The 18,784-nt window shown below is 32.6% G+C and overlaps 1 protein-coding gene across 2 annotated transcripts; it reads left to right on the top strand.

Moving 5' to 3' along the window:
• Nucleotides 1-10,747: 10,747 nt before the first annotated feature.
• Nucleotides 10,748-17,007, top strand: LOC133301278 (protein EMSY-LIKE 3-like). 2 transcript variants are annotated; one of them, XM_061500896.1, is made up of 10 exons: nucleotides 10,748-10,830; nucleotides 11,786-11,994; nucleotides 12,476-12,585; nucleotides 12,711-12,963; nucleotides 13,061-13,267; nucleotides 13,351-13,419; nucleotides 15,420-15,662; nucleotides 15,754-15,822; nucleotides 15,935-15,998; nucleotides 16,458-17,007. In XM_061500896.1, exons 1-10 carry the CDS (start codon nucleotides 10,764-10,766, stop codon nucleotides 16,505-16,507), a joined length of 1,341 nt encoding a protein of 446 aa, XP_061356880.1. In that variant the 5' UTR covers nucleotides 10,748-10,763; the 3' UTR covers nucleotides 16,508-17,007. The 2 variants fall into 2 exon arrangements, with proteins under 2 accessions (XP_061356880.1, XP_061356881.1); XM_061500897.1 differs by lacking the exon at nucleotides 10,748-10,830 and adding an exon at nucleotides 11,018-11,351.
• Nucleotides 17,008-18,784: the final 1,777 nt, after the last annotated feature.

Here is an 18,784-nt window from a genome sequence, read left to right as displayed (position 1 = left end):
AGTAAATACAGTAACTCCCCCAATTTGCTTTAAAACTTCAAATACAGAGTTACTCCCAATTTATATTCTTCATGCTCAAATCTTTTACTATATGCATCATTTCCATTCCACTTCAAATCTCAATTCAAGCACAGAGAGAGAAACTCAAAAGAGAAAAATGTAAACTTCCATGTCAAGCAGATTGAAACATAATTCCTCTGATTGTTACCCAGATAAAAAAACTTTTCATTTTGCCTTCTTGAAAAGGAGAGGGGGCTTAGGGGAACAAGACACAGAATCACACACGGGCTCAACCGTGTCGAAATTAGCCACGATTTTAAGTATCATTTGTCATGATTTTGACTGGTTAATTTCACATAGCTATCATGTGGTTTGTTTGCTAACAGAATAAGTTTTCTTATTATTATTATGGGATATATTATGGGATATGTTATATTTACAAAAATTTTGTTTACAAACTTTTATAAAATATATTATGTACTCCCAGTGGTACACTCACCTGAAAATGTACTTTCGGGAGTATATAACATATTTTGTAAGAGTTTGTAAATATAAAATTTGTAAACATAATTCTCCCCTATTATTATTATTATTATTATTATTATTATTATTATTATTATTTTGCATATAATTAGTAAATCAGGCTCAACCTGGTATTAGAAATAATAAACAATATTATATGTTTCTCATCTCTACTCTATAACTTCTAAGAAATTGATTTTGGTCCCTAACTAAATTTCTTCACTAAACCTCATCAAAGCACCATCATCCCCAATCTACTAAGATCCCAATTACTCTGAACTGAAAGTATAAAATAATTCTACGAGAGATTGGTTTGAAAGTGAAAGTTTTTTTTTTGAAATTTGCAAGAATTAATGTGAAGGACAATTAACAATACATAATTAATGGGAATGGCTACTTAATCATTTTCAGTGGTGATTGATACTAGGAAAATAAATGGGTTTGACATAATATATTTAGTAAAATAAAATAAACTTGTATTTAAAGCCTTAATCCTGAATCCGCCCCAAACATAATTGCTTCCCGTGAAAGATACATGTAATTTATAAAAAAAAAAAATAGACTTGAGTTTTAGAAAAACATGTTGTAGGTCTACTTTTACAAAGCTTGACCTACAACTCTATAGATCAGTCTATATCCTATAATTATTTTAATTATAATAAATAAAATAATTATTTATATTATTTTAAATAATAAAAATATTATATATATATATATATATTTAATTTTATTGAATGTTTAATAGACTAAAACAAAGTCTAAGTTGGACCTGTTAATTTTTAAATATAGGTTAGGTCAAACTTATAATATAGCCTACACTAGGCTAATAAGACATATCAAACTCAAAATATTTTGCATAAATATAACTTATTTAAATCAAAGTCTAGTTCAACCCAACCCATTTGCATCCCTAAGCTACTAGGAAAATACATTTAACCTCAATTGTTTTCTTTTATATAGTTGATGACAGGGAACAATATCCACACCTCCATTTGGGATGAATATGAACAAATACTTCAGTATACCTGTCAAGGAGTAAATGGTTGACACTTGCAGATAAAAATACCAAAACTATTACCAAGTCACCTTTATATGCAAGCAAAGAAACAAGGAAAGTCATTGGATCTACCGTGAAGACTACTTAAAACAGATGGTTTTGTCTTTTAATTAGAATCTCTATAAGGAGAACCATCACTAGAGGATCCTTCAGATGGAGAATTCATCCCCCACCCTTAGAGCGTGTTTGGTACGCGGATTATATTAGAATACTTGGGAAAACATTGTAGGGAAACTTATAATATTACGTTTGGTAACAGAAAATAAAAAAATTTCCAGAGTGTAAATTTTTCTCGGTATTTTTTGTCATGTGTAAAGTTGTGTACGGATCAAATGTTAGAAAGTCCATATATTAGGTGGGTTGTTTTTTTGCCGGAGCAAGTGAAAAAGGAACGAAATTTTGTGGACCAAAGTAACCCTCACTTTTTGTACGAACAGTGAATGAATGGAGTTCATAATGACAAATTCAATGAATTACTTATTTTCTGCATGAACAGAGTTGATTTTCTTAGCATTTCACTTACTACTGGAAAAAAGATAGGTGAGCAGAAGACTTGGGGAAGAAAGAAACGAAGTCATGAGAGGAAGACGATTAATATTCTAATGACTAAATTTTTGTCATTTCAATATTCAAAAAAATAAGGTTAATTTTGTCATTTACATAATATTCTCATCAATATTTTATCATCAACCAAACATAACATCAGTAAAATTCACCAAAAATTCCCTGATAAATTTTGGCCTACCAAACAACTTTTTAGTATCATTATAGTAAAATATGTTTCTCATTATATTCCAGTAATAATTATTTCCCGTATTAAAAAACATTTCTCCTGTACTAAACCCCCCTTAGGGGGCGTTCGGTAGCTGTCTTTGTAATAAATGGCTAGGCAAATTAGATAGGGAATTGAGTTTGTCAACGTTTGGTAGAAGGCTCCCAAAAAATATGCTAGCAAAATGCCATACCCAGGCAACATGAATCATGTGTAAAAATGAGATGCTAACACTGTTCTTAATATCCACTTTTTTGGAGGTAATAGGTGGTTTTACCGGAAAGAAAAAAACGAGCGCCAAAGTATTGTTCAAAATGACCCTTGTTTACTGTTCAATGTCAGTGATGATTTCGTCCAAAATGACACTTTGGTAATTCAACAAATTATCCCATCAATATTTTACTTTTTACCAAACATAGATTTTGAAAACTTACTTAATTTATCCGGTAATATTTCGTCCTACCAAATAACTTTTTAACTTTACCAGTAAATTTCTTTACCCATTATTTCTCTGGTTGTATTTACCTAGTTAACAAAATTTTCTCCTCTACCAAACGTCCCCTTAGAGTCTTTGAGCTTTATGCTATTTAAAAGTGGAATGATAGAGGAGGAAATCAATCACTTTGTTTGGCATTAAGAACTTTAAGGCCCCTTGGGTTGCTTGGCCTGCATGCAAAAATACTTAAAAGCTAATCGGATACATTTTACTCTTCCATTTGCAATTTTGTTAGCAAGATAAGGGAGGTGAATCAGACACTCATCCCTTTGACTCCTAAGGTGGATGGTATTGAATGTGTATCTTAATTCAGGCCAATATCCCTCTATAATGTGTCATTTATATGGTGATAACTAAGTTTCTGTCATATTTAATTTGCCAAGGGCCAAGCAATACTTGTGCATGTGGAATCCTATGTTTAGCGGCTTGATTAGAAATGTAAATAAGTCAGGGATTTATGGTCTGCTCTATGTCAAAAAAAAAAATTTAAAATGAAAATTGAAATGATTTATTTTGATATCAAATTAGATATGACCTAATATATTAGGGTTTTTGACCAAAAAAAATGCAAATTTCAAAAAAAATCCACATGTTTAGTTCGTTGACCAAACGTTTTACCGGACTAATGCATGAAGACACGTTTCAGGTGGTTACGCATTTAGTCGCGCAACTGACACATTCGCGTTTCTGACAAATCTGAACACATCTGTACCAGGTACGTGTCTGAACACGTCTATACCAGGTGCGTGTTTCTGACAAGTCTGACGAGCACAATACCTGTCAAGGAGTAAATGGTTGACACTTGCAGATAAAAATACCAAAACTATTACCAAGTCACCTTTATATGCATGCAAAGAAACAAGGAAAGTCATTGGATCTACCGTGAAGACTGCTTAAAACAAATGGTTTTGTCTTTTAATTAGAATCTCTATAAGGAGAACCATCACTAGAGGACCCTTCAGACGGAGAATTCATCCCCCACCCTTAGAGCGTGTTTGGTACGCGGATTATATTAGAATACTTGGGAAAACATTGTAGGGAAACTTATAATATTACGTTTGGTAACAAAAAATAAAAAAATTTCCAAAGTATAAATTTTTCTCGGTATTTTTTGTTATGTGTAAATTTGTGTACGGATCAAATGTTAGAAAGTCTATAGATTAGGTGGGATGTTTTTTTGCCGAAGGAAGTGAAAAAGGAACGAGATTTTGTGGACCAAATTAACCCTCACTTTTTGTACGAACAATGAATGAATGGAGTTCATAATGACAGATTCAATGAATTACATATTTTCTGCATGAACAGGGCTGATTTCCTTAGCATTTCACTTACTAATTTCACTTACTAATGGAAAAAAGAGAGGTGAGCAGAAGACTTGGGGAAGAAAGAAACGAAGTCATGAGAGGAAGACGATGAAGTTTCTAGAGCGTGTTTGGTAAGCGGTTTATATTAGAATACTTGGGAAAACATTGTAGGGAAACTTATAATATTACGTTTGGTAACAAAAAATAAAATTTTTTCCAGAGTATAAATTTTTCTCGGTATTTTTTGTTATATGTAAAGTTGTGTACGAATCAAATGTTAGAAAGTCCATAGATTAGGTGGGATGTTTTTTTGCTGGAGGAAGTGAAAAAGGAACGAAATTTTGTGGGGCCAAAGTAACCCTCACTTTTTGTACGAACAATGAATGAATGGAGTTCATAATTGTTGGACAAGTGTCTTCAATACTCAAGGGGGGGGTGAATTGAGTTTTACAAAATCTTTTCGCAAAGTGCCTCCTTTGATATTTTAAAGACTATTTCTTCAATAAAGTGATTTAATGAGGAAAAATCTAAGTGTGAGATCAAGTGTAGAGATCAACAAAGTAAGCAAGCGAATGGATAAAGACAATCTAAAGATGCAATTTCAATAATAAAGTAAAGAGGTAAAGGTTAGAGAAATTGCAAACTAGATGTATCCTGGTTCGGTCACCACCACTGTGACCTACGTCTAGACTGAAGCCGCTCGATCAATTGTTTTCACAAACTATCAAGCTTGAGGGTGCTTGACAAACCACTAAAACCTTTCAAGACTTCGGGCTCTTGATGCCTTACACTTTTTCACTCCAAATTTCCTTAGAAATTTGCTGACCTTTCTAGTATAGAGTTCACTCCTCTAACTATTCAAGAAATCAAATGAAGGTGTTTAAGCAATGACTAAGTACTCTCAAAGTACAAATAATACAAGATGAAGAACTATGAGTATTGACACTCTCACAAGAATAAAGCTCAAGAATGATTTACGACCAAGATGATAGAAAGTAAGTAAATGATGTGAAATAAAGCAAGGATTATGATCAAGAGGTGTGTCCCATCAATGGGAACAGTGGGAACTATTTATAGTGGTCTCCCATGTCCCTTTGCACACTCATTTTCGTAAAACTAGCCGTTTGTGACCGTTATTTTCGTCCTCTGGTGCAGAAGGAATCGATTCCCTATGAGTGGGAATTGATTCCCAACCTTCCATATGGGTAGGAATCGATTCCTTGTTATAGGGAATCGATTCCCAACCTTTTAAAATGGTTGGAAATGCTTTTTAAAAATATTCTGAAATGTATTCAAATAGGTTTACATGAAAGTGTAATGTTATAAATCCTCTGTATGATCAAGAGATAGTTTAATGCATGTATTTAAATAAAAATACGTTTGAGCTTATTCATGCAAGAAAGTCAGTTACCCTTACAATTGATTCTAAGTCCTAAAATATATTACTTGATAATTCTTGGACTTAGATTCTTCTCTTGAAGGACTTCATGTTGGATGTTTGTTTCTTTTTTATTGTTGCAACTTGAAGCTTTCCTTTCATGCTTGTTTGTTATCATCCAAATCGTTGAACCTTTATAACCTTTACGTAGAGTGCATTGGTTGCACAATAATGACAGATTCAATGAATTGCATATTTTCTGCATGAACATGGCTGATTTTCATAGCATTTCACTTTCTAATTTCACTTACTAATGGAAAAAAGAGAGGTGAGCAGAAGACTTGGGGAAGAAAGAAACGAAGTCATGAGAGGAAGACGATGAAGTTTCTAGAGCGTGTTTGGTACGCGGATTATATTAGAATACTTGGGAAAACATTGTAGGGAAACTTATAATATTACGTTTGGTAACCAAAAATAAAAAAATTTCCAGAGTATAAATTTTTCTCGGTATTTTTTGTTATGTGTAAAGTTGTGTACAGATCAAATGTTAGAAAGTCCATAGATTAGGTGGGATGTTTTTTTGCCGGAGGAAGTGAAAAAGGAACGAAATTTTGTGGACCAAAGTAACCCTCACTTTTTGTACGAACAGTGAATGAATGGAGTTCATAATGACAGATTCAATGAATTACTTATTTTCTGCATGAACATGGTTGATTTTCTTACCATTTCACTTACTAATTTCACTTACTACTGGAAAAAAGAGAGGTGAGCAGAAGACTTGGGAAAGAAAGAAACGAAGTCATGAGAGGAAGACGATGAAGTTTCTAATGACTAAATTTTTGTCATTTCAATATTCAAAAAAATAAGGGTAATTTTGTCATTTACATAATATTCTCATCAATATTTTATCATCAACCAAACATAGCATCAGTAAAATTCACCAAATATTCCCGGATAAATTTTGGCATACCAAACAGCTTTTTAGTAACATTCCAGTAAAATATATTTCCCATTATATTCCAGTAATAATTATTTCCCGTATTAAAAAACATTTCTCCTGTACCAAACCCCCCCTTAGGGGGCGTTCGGTAGCTGTCTTTGTAATAAATGGCTAGGCAAATTAGATAGGGAATTGAGCTTGTCAACGTTTGGTAGAAGGCTCCCAAAAAATATGCTAGCAAAATGCCATACCCAGGCAACATGAATCATGTGTAAAAATGAGATGCTGACACTGTTCTTAATACCCACTTTTTTGGAGGTAATTGGTGGTTTACTGGAAAGAAAAAAAAGAGCGCCAAAGTATTGTTCAAAATGACCCTTGTTTACTGTTCAATGTCAGTGATGATTTCGTTCAAAATGACACTTTGGTAATTTAACAAATTATCCCATCAATATTTTACTTTTTACCAAACATAGATTTTGAAAACTTACTTAATTTATCCGGTAATATTTCGTCCTGCCAAATAACTTTTTAACTTTACCAGTAAATTTCTTTACCCATTATTTCTCTGGTAATTGTATTTACCTAGTTAACAAAATTTTCTCCTCTACCAAACGTCCCCTTAGAGTCTTTGAGCTTTATGCTATTTAAAAGTGGAATGATGGAGGAGGAAATCAATCACTTTGTTTGGCATTAAGAACTTTAAGGCCCCTTGGGTTGCTTGGCCTCCATGCAAATATACTTAAAAGCTAATCGGATACATTTTACAATTCCATTTGCAATTTTGTTAGCAAGATAAGGGAGGTGAATCAGACACTTATCCCTTTGACTGCTAAGGTGGAGGGTATTGAATGTGTGTCTTAATTCAGGCCAATATCTCTCTATAATGTGTCATTTATATGGTGATAACTAAGTTTCTATCATATTGAATTTGCCAAGGGCCAAGCAATACTTGTGCATGTGGAATCCTACGTTTAGCGGCATAATTAGAAATGTAAATAAGTCAGGGATTTGTGGTCTGGTCTATGTCAAAAAAAAAAAATTAACATGAAAGTTGAAATGATTTATTTTGATATCAAGTTAGATATGACCTAATATATTAGGGTTTTTGACCAAAAAAATGCAAATTTCAAAAAAATCCACATGTTTAGTTCGTTGACCAAACGTTTTACCGGACTAATGCAGGAAGACACGTTTCAGGTGGTTACGCGTTTAGTCGCGCAACTGACACATGCGCGTTTCTGACAAATCTGAACACGTCTGTACTAGGTACGTGTCTGAACACGTCTGTTTAATTCATATATATTAGGCCTAAGGAAGACACGTTTCAGGTGGTTACTTATTGTTGATTTTTTCTCTCTCTTAATTCATATATATTTTTCTTTATGGTTGTCTTTCGTTTAATTAGGGAATTTTTTTGAATATATATATGATGCAAATGTATCCACTTGGCTTGGGTACATATTTTTATCGAATGGAGATTTTTTTTTTCTATTTTTATCCTTGTTTTTTTTTTATTTCCTTTCATATCTCAAAATTTTACTTTTTTGACGAGGATGTACATACATCCGCTGCACAAAAGATTTTCTCTTGGTTTAACATTCAGATCTTTTATTTAATTTAATTTTTGTGTCAATAAATAATTTGTCAAATTAATAGATTGAATTAGGATGAATGATTCCTAAATTAGTGGATCATTCTGCTTATTGAATATTGAATTTTTTATTTTCATGTATTTTATTTTCATAAATATACATGAAAATAAAAAAGATATCAATTGATTGAAAGTAAAAAAATTCAATATTCAATAAGCAGAATGATCCACTAATTTAGGAATCATTCATCCTAATTCAATCTATTAATTTGACAAATTATTTATTGACAGAAAAATTATATTTAATAAAAGATCTGAATTTGATACACAAAATAAAATTAAATAAAATACATGAAAGTAAAAAAGATATCAATTGTTTGAAAGTAAAAAAATTCAATATTCAATAAGCAGAATGATCCACTAATTTAGGAATCATTCATCCTAATTCAATCTATTAATCTTACTATATAGAAAGGAGAACTAAACTTTCAAAACTTTGCTAACGTGTTGCGTTCTCCTTCATTCTCAGCTTTCTGTTCACACTGGAGGATAGTTTGAAAACTTGCTTCTTTTGGAAATAACTTTTTTACCGTAAAACAAAAATTCAAAAGAAAATAAATAATCTTACAATTATTACTTATTGGTGGCAGACAATTGTATTAATGAGCTTCTCAATTCTTCTTTCAACAGTTTGTCAACAGTTTGTATTAAATGAATTTTATCAATATCCAAATCTCATTCACTTTTTTTTTTTTTTTTTCTGTCAACAGTTTGTCGAATTAATTGATTGAATAGGGATGGGTGATTCCTAAATCAGTGGATCATTCTTACTTATTGTTGATTTTTTCTCTCTCTTAATTCATATATATTTTTCTTTATGGTTGTCTTTCGTTTAATTAGGGAATTTTTTTGAATATATATGATGCAAATGTATCCACTTGGCTTGGGTACATATTTTTATCGAATGGAGAATTTTTTTTCTATTTTTGTCCTTGTTTTTTTTATTTCCTTTCATATCTCAAAGTTTTACTTTTTTTGACGAGGATGTACATACATCCGCTGCACAGAAGATTTTCTCTTGGTTTAACATTCAGATCTTTTATTTAATTTAATTTTTGCGTCAATATATAATTTGTCAAATTAATAGATTGAATTAGGATGAATGATTCCTAAATTAGTGGATCATTCTGCTTATTGAATATTTGATTTTTTATTTTCATTCATCCTAATTCAATCTATTAATTTGACAAATTATTTATTGAATGAAAAATTATATTAAATAAAAGATCTGAATTTGCTACACAAAATAAAATCAAATAAAATACATGAAAGTAAAAAAGATATCAATTGATTGAAAGTAAAAAAATTCAATATTCAATAAGCAGAATGATCCACTAATTTAGGAATCATTCATCCTAATTCAATCTATTAATTTGACAAATTATTTATTGACAGAAAAATTATATTAAATAAAAGATCTGAATTTGCTACACAAAATAAAATCAAATAAAATACATGAAAGTAAAAAAGATATCAATTGATTGAAAGTAAAAAAATTCAATATTCAATAAGCAGAATGATCCACTAATTTAGGAATCATTCATCCTAATTCAATCTATTAATTTGACAAATTATTTATTGACACAAAAATTAAATTAAATAAAAGATCTGAATGTCAAACCAAGAGAAAATCTTCTGTGCAGCGGATGTATGTACATCCTCGTCAAAAAAAGAAAAATTTTGAGATATGAAAGGAAATAAAAAAAAACAAGGATAAAAATAGAAAAAAAATTCTCCATTCGATAAAAATATGTACCCAAGCCAAGTGGATACATTTGCATCATATATATTCAAAAAAATTCCCTAATTAAACGAAAGACAACCATAAAGAAAAATATATATGAATTAAGAGAGAGAAAAAATCAACAATAAGTAAGAATGATCCACTGATTTAGGAATCACCCATCCCTATTCAATCAATTAATTCGACAAACTGTTGACATAAAAAAAGAGAGAATAAGATTCGGATATTGATAAAATTCATTTAATCCAAACTGTTGAATGGAGAATTGAGAAGCTCATTAATACAATTGTCTGCCACCAATAAGTAATAATTGTAAGATTATTTATTTTTTTTTGAATTTTTGTTTTACGGTAAAAAAATTATTTCCAAAAGAAACAAGTTTTCAAACTATCCTTCAGTGTGAACAGAAAGCTGAGAATGAAGGAGAACGCAACACGTTAGCAAAGTTTTGAAAGTTTAGTTCTCCTTTCTATAGAGTAAGATATAGATTAGGCTCACCAATTCCCTAAATCCTATTTCAATCTTCTTGAGAATGATTATTTACCGTTATCCGACTAAATCAATTCAAAATCTTTTACCGGTATTAAAAGTCTAAATTTTTAAAAATTAAATCAATAAAATTAATATTGTTTTAGATCGATACTATCTCAGTTTTTTTTTTTTTTTTAAATCAATTGAATATCTTCTAAATGGATTTCACAAATCCCACAATCATAGCAATAGATGATTGCGGATTGCCTCCTAATTCTAATATAAATATAAGGTCTTTTTTTTTTTTTTTTTTTGATAACATAAATACAAGGTCTTTACCCTTATATATTACTATGTCCTAATTGCTTTCTTCATGCAGACTTAACTACTTCACTCGAGCATCCAAGGATTTGCAAGTACCTATCATGGCAAAAAGGAATCGTCCTTCATCATCATACGAAACTGGAGAAGCATACACAGACCACCATTCAGGTAATTAAAAAGAACAAATGTTTTAGAAGCTAAATTAATAAATCTTTTTGAAGAACGAAATAAGTTTTTTTCTTTTCTTTTGGAAAAAATAAAATATTGTAATAAATTTTCGCCCACCCTTAATATTTTTTTTTTTAAATAATATAAGTGAGAGACAGCGGAACTGAAAACGAATTATGAATTGAAATTTTGAATTCCCTTCGAACTTAGATTTCTCAAATTCTTTTCTAACGCTGTCTGAGTGTCCGAGTCGGAGTCCGAGTTGACCCGCCGCGATCTCATACTCAAATTCTCTCCGACAAAACACCGCAACGAAACACAAACCAAACCCTTATTCTCGTCTTCTTGTTCTTTTTCTTCATCTTCTTGTTCTTTTTCCTTCATCTTCTTGGGTTCTCATAAACGACGCTAAGAAAAGACCATTGTTCGTGGTTGCACCCGCCCTCACCTGATTCTACCTCTTTGTGTGGATCTGTGAGGTTGCAAACTGGCTATGGACTACGAGCCCTACGACAGTAGCGGTGAGCTGAACTTTCCCCTAAAGTTCCTTCCTTTATTCACTTTCAACTACCTCTTCCTATCGTTAGGGTTAGGGTTAGGGTTTCTCTTTCGTTTTCTTTTCTTTGCTTCAATCTTTTAGTTTTTAATTTTATGGGGAAATTATAAATTTTTATTTTGAATTTCTTAATCTTATAAAGAGACGACTCCATCCATTCCATGGCGAGAATTCGGTGATTTCGTATATGAATTCCCCCAAACCCCCCCAAAACAGTAGCATCTAGTTGATTGTTTAGTTGTTTGTTGATTGTGTCGTAATGTTATATAGTTCATAATTCAATTCTTTATGCACAAAAGTGTATTAGTTGCAATGCATTTCTTGTGCATGTGATTAATTTTTTTAACCAGCATTGAAAAAACATGGTTAATTTTTCAACTCCGTTGTAATGTTTGACAGGAACTGATGATGATCTTCCTCCAACACATCAAAATAGAATTCCCAGGGGAGGACGTCTTGCTGGGAATGGAAGATCTGCTGTGGGTTCAATTCCATACCCCAGGATGTATGGTGAAATTGATATGGAAACACAAATTCACCAACTTGAGCAGGAAGCATATAGTTCAGTTCTACGAGCCTTTAAAGCTCAAGCTGATGCAATTACTTGGGTACATTTTATTGTTTTGTTTCTTCAAGCTATGTTCCACCTACATGAGACACGACACGACCACTCGATACTTTAAATGTAAAAAATGTTAGATTTTGATATGCTAGGACACATTTGATATTAAATAATATTTTTAATATATTATATTTAATATTCAATAATTTAACAAAAAAATGAAGCTAAACTTATTTTACCCATCAATTTTGCAAAGTAACATAAAATATCTCAAATATTTATTTTAAACTCAATAAAATGGTAATCGTAATCCAACGAATCTAATAGTTTGAACTAAAAATACAACTCAACGCAATCTTTGAACTATTTTTTGAGTCTCTACAACACATGTTGGAGTGTTGGGAAGTGTCGGATATGATACATCAGATTTTTTGAAGTGTCTGTGCATCATAGTCTTCAAGTGTAATATTTTTTGAATTTGTTCGATCTGGTTTAAATGACTTCTATATGACATGCATTTTTTTCAGGAGAAAGAAAGTTTGATTACAGAGCTGAGAAAAGAACTGAGATTATCAAATGAGGAACACAGAGAACTTCTAGGTCGGGTCAATGCAGATGATGTGATACGGAGGATAAGGTGTGATAAAATTGTGAAACAAGGTTTCTTGTTGGTCTATCTGTGCTTTAGAAGAAGTGGGATTGTCATAAATTGCAATATTTGCACTGTTTTGTTAATCAATTCTTTGTTGGTAATGACATTAGGGAGTGGAGACAGGCAGGCGGCCATCAGCCTGGCATGCTGAGTACCAGTCAAGCTCTTCATGATTCAATTCCCAGTCCAACAGTGTCTGCATCTCGGAAAAAGCAGAAGATTACACCATCTGTACCATCACGATCTTTTGCTGGGCCTACTCCTTCATTTCATCCCCAAACAGTGACCGCATCCCACCAGCCGTCTTCCTCAGCAGCAAAACGTGGATCTGTTCCTGGATCGAAGGGAAAGAAGCACAAACCTGTAAGTAGGCAATATATTAGTGCTCTTTTTCTTTGTATAGCTTCACTAGCTTGGGTTTGGCAACATTATTGTGTTTCTTTTGTTCTTTTATTTGCAGGGTCAAATTTTACCTGGTGTGTCTACAATGAAGCAGTATTCTTCATCAGGACCAGGTGGAAGGAATCAAGTACCTAATAGAGCTGTCATGGGTGAGCACGCCGAGGGAGCATCATTTGATTCGTTGATTGGTAGGAGGGTACGAACAAGATGGCCTGATGACAATAACTTCTATGAAGCTGTTATCACTGACTACAATCCAGCTGATGTAATTACAGCCCTGAAATACCTGGGAATTTGTTATAAATTAATATGAAGCTAAAATGTTTACTTTTGTTCATAACTTTTCAGGGACGGCATAATCTGGTCTATGACATGGGGAGTGCAAATGAAACATGGGAATGGGTTAATCTATCAGAGGTATATCTGATGCTTTATCCTGTTTCCTGTAGTGAAATTCTTGCATATTTTTCTTATAATCTACACTTTTTTCGCACTAATTTATCCTTACTGAATTATCGCTGTAAAAAATTCTCGGAATTGGTTTTTAACAACCTTGAAATTGAAATCAGGCAGTAAGAGAACTGACAAACATCCTTTGACTTTTTCGCTCTCTCCCTTCCAAAAAAAGGTGTTGATAGTGTTCCATTGCATTAATCCCTTTTGGATTTTATTTCTAGACGTCTCCTCTTGAACCCTAAAAGTGTTTACCTATGTATGTGTTAGCAGAATACTCATTTTGTCTCTAAGTTTGCAATCATAACAAATTAAAAATTGATATTCAGGGTTTTTTTTTTCCATAAAAATGTTTAAAATTTTTTATAATAGTTTTGATAATTTTTTCAAAATAGAAAGGAAAAACTTGGAAAAAAAGTTGTTTAAATGCTTTTCTCGGAAGCTAGAAAAATAACTTTGTAAAAAAAGCAATGGTGATTATATTTAATTGATATTGTTAGATATATTACTTATAGTTACCGGATATTATTTATATTGTTAGGTGTATCAGATAGGGTTACTTGTTACTAATTGATATGATTGATATTAATTGATATGGTTAGATATAGTAGATAGAGTAACTTGATTTTAGAGGATATTATTAGACACAGCAGTTAGGATTTCAAGATTTGGGAGGATACTCCTCTAAGGTCAGCATTAGGATAAAAGGAAACAAAGGGCAGAGAGGGAGGCACTGTGATATTAGATTTGAGTTGTGGGGAGAGACCAGGCTCTCAAAATCGTGAACAACAGTTGTTGTTTGCACTCTATTTTCCTTATCAATGAAATTTTCCTGTTTTCCCCATAAATCTCCTTTTATCTATTCTTTTTGCCCTTGATATTGGTACTTTTAAGTTTTTTATAACACTTAGGCAAAGTTAAATGATGAATTCTTCTTAAATTGAGTATTAAAGTTTTTTTTTTATTTATTTGTTTATGTATAAAATTTTATTGTTTTTAAATTTAAACATTTTTCTAAGTATTTTTAATCTTCGCTATTGCGGCCGCAACTACTAGTGTTTTTAAGGCTGACCTCTCGCGACAATGCATTCTGGCATTCACTACCGTGTGTGAAACATAGGCTGGCTAGTGCAAAAATGGTGGATTGGTCATGGATGAGGCTGGTTGTGTGTAGAGGAGAGATTAAAAGTCTAAACGGAGTGCAAAATGGTGGTTGGCTGCGCTGGGTTGAAAACTTAACAAAATCCCCAAACAGAGCAGAATTAGAGGTTGTCTGTACTGGATTGAAGAATACTTGTAAAAATCCTGTGAGACTTAGAATACCTAATTTTGGGCTGGCTGGTGTGCTTTAGTGGGGGTAATTTAGGGAATTCCTTACACCCAAAAACAAAATTAGGGTTTTCACCTACTCATTCACTAATGCAGCTGCATTGGCTGCTATCCTTTACTGAGATGACCGCCACACTGAAATGGCATGTGACAGCCAACTGGGTGTCAAGGAGCTCTAACCTACCCCACTCCAGTGCTATAGCAGCCACCATTGACAACTCTGCTTCTTTATGGTGTTTTGTTTTTGGTTGCTAAGACTTTTGCTTCCATTTTCAAATTAGTTCAGATATTTTTGGTAGAACAGAAAATGCCAGCACCTATTCAGTGCTTAAGTTATGATGAAGACAAATTAAGCAATGAATTTGCAATCTTTGAAATGATTTTCGTTTTAAATTTTGAACAATTAATATAATGAATGGGAATGTCGTAAAGGGAATTTTCATTTAGTGAGTTAGATAAGGATATGGTTGCTGTTGAATAAGTCAGTAACCTCAAGCGCTGAATATTTTCAGCCCTTTCTCACTTGAGTTCATTTTTGGGATTGTTTTAAAAATGATTCTCTTGCTGTTGATACGTTAAGTACTTGTTAATGATATATTGTTTTTGCTAATTCAGATGCAGTATTTTAACTGCAGATATCTCCTGAAGATATTCAGTGGGTTGGTGAGGATCCAGGAATCAATCATCGTGGGGGTTTTGGGGGCTCTGCTCATGGGATGAATAGGTCTGTAGGACGTGATAGTGCTCCAGGGGCTGGAAGAGGTAGAGGAGCTAAACAGGGGCAATCCAGAAAAGATTTTTTGTCATCACAGAATGGCGTAGGAAAGAAGGCTCCAGATGATATACAAATACTTCACACAGACACACTAATCAAGGAGGTAACTGAAAACAGTTCAATCAGAACATTGTTTGATTGAGATTAATTGATTTTTTGTTTCCAAATATTTAATTTTCTGGCGGAACCGACAGGTGGAGAGGGTATTCAGTGCAAATCATCCTGATCCCCTTGAAGTTGAGAAAGCCAAGAAAGTATTGAAGGTAAGGGGACAGTTATATTTCCTTTGCCATTAAATGTACTTCTAACTAATAACTTATTTGATTTTCTTGCAAATTTTGTATATATACCTGATCTATATGTAATTCAATGCAGGATCATGAGCAGGCTCTTATTGATGCAATTGCAAGAATTGGTGATCTTTCTGATGGTGAAAGTGGTAATTCTTGGTTTTCATACCTTATTGCAGTATTCTGGGCTTTGTCTTTACATAGATAGTCTTCTAAACCCCATAAATGCAGCTAGTGTTGTGGAGTGGTCAACCCCATAAATGCTAGAGGTATAGCAAATTGCGGAGTGGCTGCTCCACTAAAAACAGAAGCTAGAATGAAAATACATAAAAAGTGTGCAAAAACACAATTAATAATCCTAATAGTTTTAAAATTTTGTACCATAAACAGATGAACAATAAACAAAGTTTCAATAAAAAAATCGTCATTCATATTAGCCTAAGTAACCAAATAGGCACATCAAAAGAAATAGTGTTACTAAAGGATGGCGATGTAAAAGAAATAAAAGAAGTAATGTCAATAAAACATGAAAATGCAATTTACCACACTGCTAATATAAAAGTGCTATCAGTTCTCAACTCACCTTGAAGTTTTTGTTGTTTATACAGATGGAGCTGGACACCATTTCTCACATGCTCAATCAATGGATCGGGAATGATGGGAGGATCTCTGCTACTTTGTACAATGAGCAGAGGCATTATGGGAGAGCATTACTTCTCTTGTATTATGACAGCATGGTTTTTGTGCATTAGGCATGATGTAGGATGGCAATTATTGTAGTTTGGTAATAATTATTTATTGAAGTTAACCTAGGACCCGCTGATACTTGTATAATACCTATCCCATTAGAGATCAATGTGTGGTAAGTGTATAAATTCTTGTATTTGATGTGTCAAATTAGTGTCCACTCCCTGCCTCCCCTAACCCTCGACGTCCTTTTGAGAACCTAATTTTCTTGTTTGTTCCTTACTGATTTGTGGAACTTAATGTGAAAAATGGTGTTCATTTCATAGGACTGGAGGATACTCGAGAGTCTTAGAGCCCTACGTTTATAGTGGGTTTACTCGGAGCCATTGGGTATGGTCATTGCCATTATTGCATATTCAACATTAGGATTCAGATGTGTATCAGAACAGAGAATATCTAAGATAAAATTCCCCGGAAAATTTATATCATGTTCATTTAACTGTATTCCATACCTGTTAACGTTGCCAATGCTAAGCATTGGATAAGCATGTATTATAATTGTTACTTGTTTTTTGGTTCAAAGCAATTATTCTTTAAACTAATTTCTCCCGCCATACCTTGGGATCATAACACCCTAATTCTTGAAAAAACATTAAAATGTTTAGAAAATCAACAACTAACAAAATAAAATAAGTAGTTATAAATTACAAAATCTACCACCAAGATAAAAATATCCCTAAAAAGCCATTGAAACGATCTTAGAAAGCAAAAATATAGGACCTCATCTCGTGCGCGTTACTATTGTTCAGAGGCATGTTTCCATGACAATTTCGAGATTGAGACCCTTGGGTTCATCATGTCAGGTCATGATTTCTCTTTCATGGGTATAGAGGGGGGGAGATTTGTTAGGAGAGAGCAACAACAACAAAATAAAGAAGAAAAGCTACAACTGTGAGAGAGAAATGAAGGAGAGAGAATAGACAAGTTTTTTTGTTTTTTTTATCTACTTCGACAAATTCAACAATGAAATTTTGTTAGACTGAACTTGAAAGTTTAGAGGAACGTGTTAGAAATTTTCTTTTGTGGGTTATCATTAATTGTTAATTTTGTTTTTATAAAAGTAAGCTGATGATATGATCATTTAATTTCTAAGAGAAAAGCACAATTTATTTCATTGTTGGATGTGATCAAAGTATTTATTCAGGGTGTGAGCATTAATTTTTTCTATAAAATGTGACTATAGGAAAAGTGTAGGCCATTACTTAATAACTCATAATGAGAGGGTTATTATGTAAATAATTATATTTGTTGTTAGGTCACCTTCCACTAAGGAAGTCCTATTAGGTTTAAAACAACTTTTTTGAGACTTTGTCATTCTGAGATTGCCCCATTGATATTTGCCTGTCTGAATCTGAGAAGTAATAGGAGAAGACTTTGTTTAACATGATCTATGTGTCCAGTGCCTTTGATATTTTCTTATTCTTCCACTTACGGCAAACACAAATATGTATATTTAATTATTGATGTTATAAATTTCATATAATTTTTGGATTAATTCTACATAATGTCCCTAATCACATAAAATACTTTTTTTTTTTTTTGTAACTGATCCTAATTACCTCTTTGAGGCGAATCAGAATCCCTCGGTATCCTTACGGGTTCGACTCTTTGAATCGCCTATGGGACTAATCCAGAGTTCGGGTGCGAGTCCAAAAATTACGGTACTTATGCCTCTCTCCAAATAGTATTGGTGGAATTCGAATCGAGGTCTTCTCCTACCACTTAGTCTCCATGCTACCAACTGAGCCACCACACTTGGGTTCATAAAATACTTTCAAATCACGAAGCTCTGAAATTCGAATGATAAATGATTGGATTTCACTAATTTAGTTTAGTTTGATTTGGACCTGATATATAAATTAAGTCGATTAACTTAATTAATTTTAGTCAACTTTTAAATTTAAGTTAGTCTAAACCAACAGAGTTAGTTTACAACAAAAAAAATAAAATAATGGTAGAGTATTTTGTGACGTAAAAATTATCTTCTATATTTTTTATTTATTTCTGGTTTATTGTGTCTTACTTTAAAATTTTGGATTGAATTGGTTCTTTACATGGTATCAGAACTGTGACCACAAAGCCATGAGTTCGATTCTCACTGTCCCATTTTTAAGTGAAATTAAATAAGCACAAGGTAAAATCAAAAAAATGGACCTGTGAATATTCACGCTTCAAGCCTAAAGAGCTC

Source organism: Gastrolobium bilobum, unplaced genomic scaffold (assembly GCF_033153095.1).
Source record: "Gastrolobium bilobum isolate Gb01-03AN ecotype WA unplaced genomic scaffold, APGP_CSIRO_Gbil_v1 utg6929, whole genome shotgun sequence".
NCBI lineage: Eukaryota > Viridiplantae > Streptophyta > Magnoliopsida > Fabales > Fabaceae > Gastrolobium > Gastrolobium bilobum.
Note: the sequence above shows the minus strand (reverse complement) of the source record. Positions and strands in the feature narration are given on the sequence as shown.

What these genes read in the sequence shown, in the direction of transcription:
- LOC133301278 (XM_061500896.1), top strand. Translation starts at nt 10,764, where the DNA reads ATGGCAAAAAGGAATCGTCCTTCATCATCATACGAAACTGGAGAAGCA. An exon ending in AATGGGTTAATCTATCAGAG is followed by an intron (nt 13,420 to 15,419) that starts GTATATCTGATG and finishes TTTTAACTGCAG; the next exon opens with ATATCTCCTGAAGATATTCA. An exon ending in TCTTTCTGATGGTGAAAGTG is followed by an intron (nt 15,999 to 16,457) that starts GTAATTCTTGGT and finishes TTGTTTATACAG; the next exon opens with ATGGAGCTGGACACCATTTC.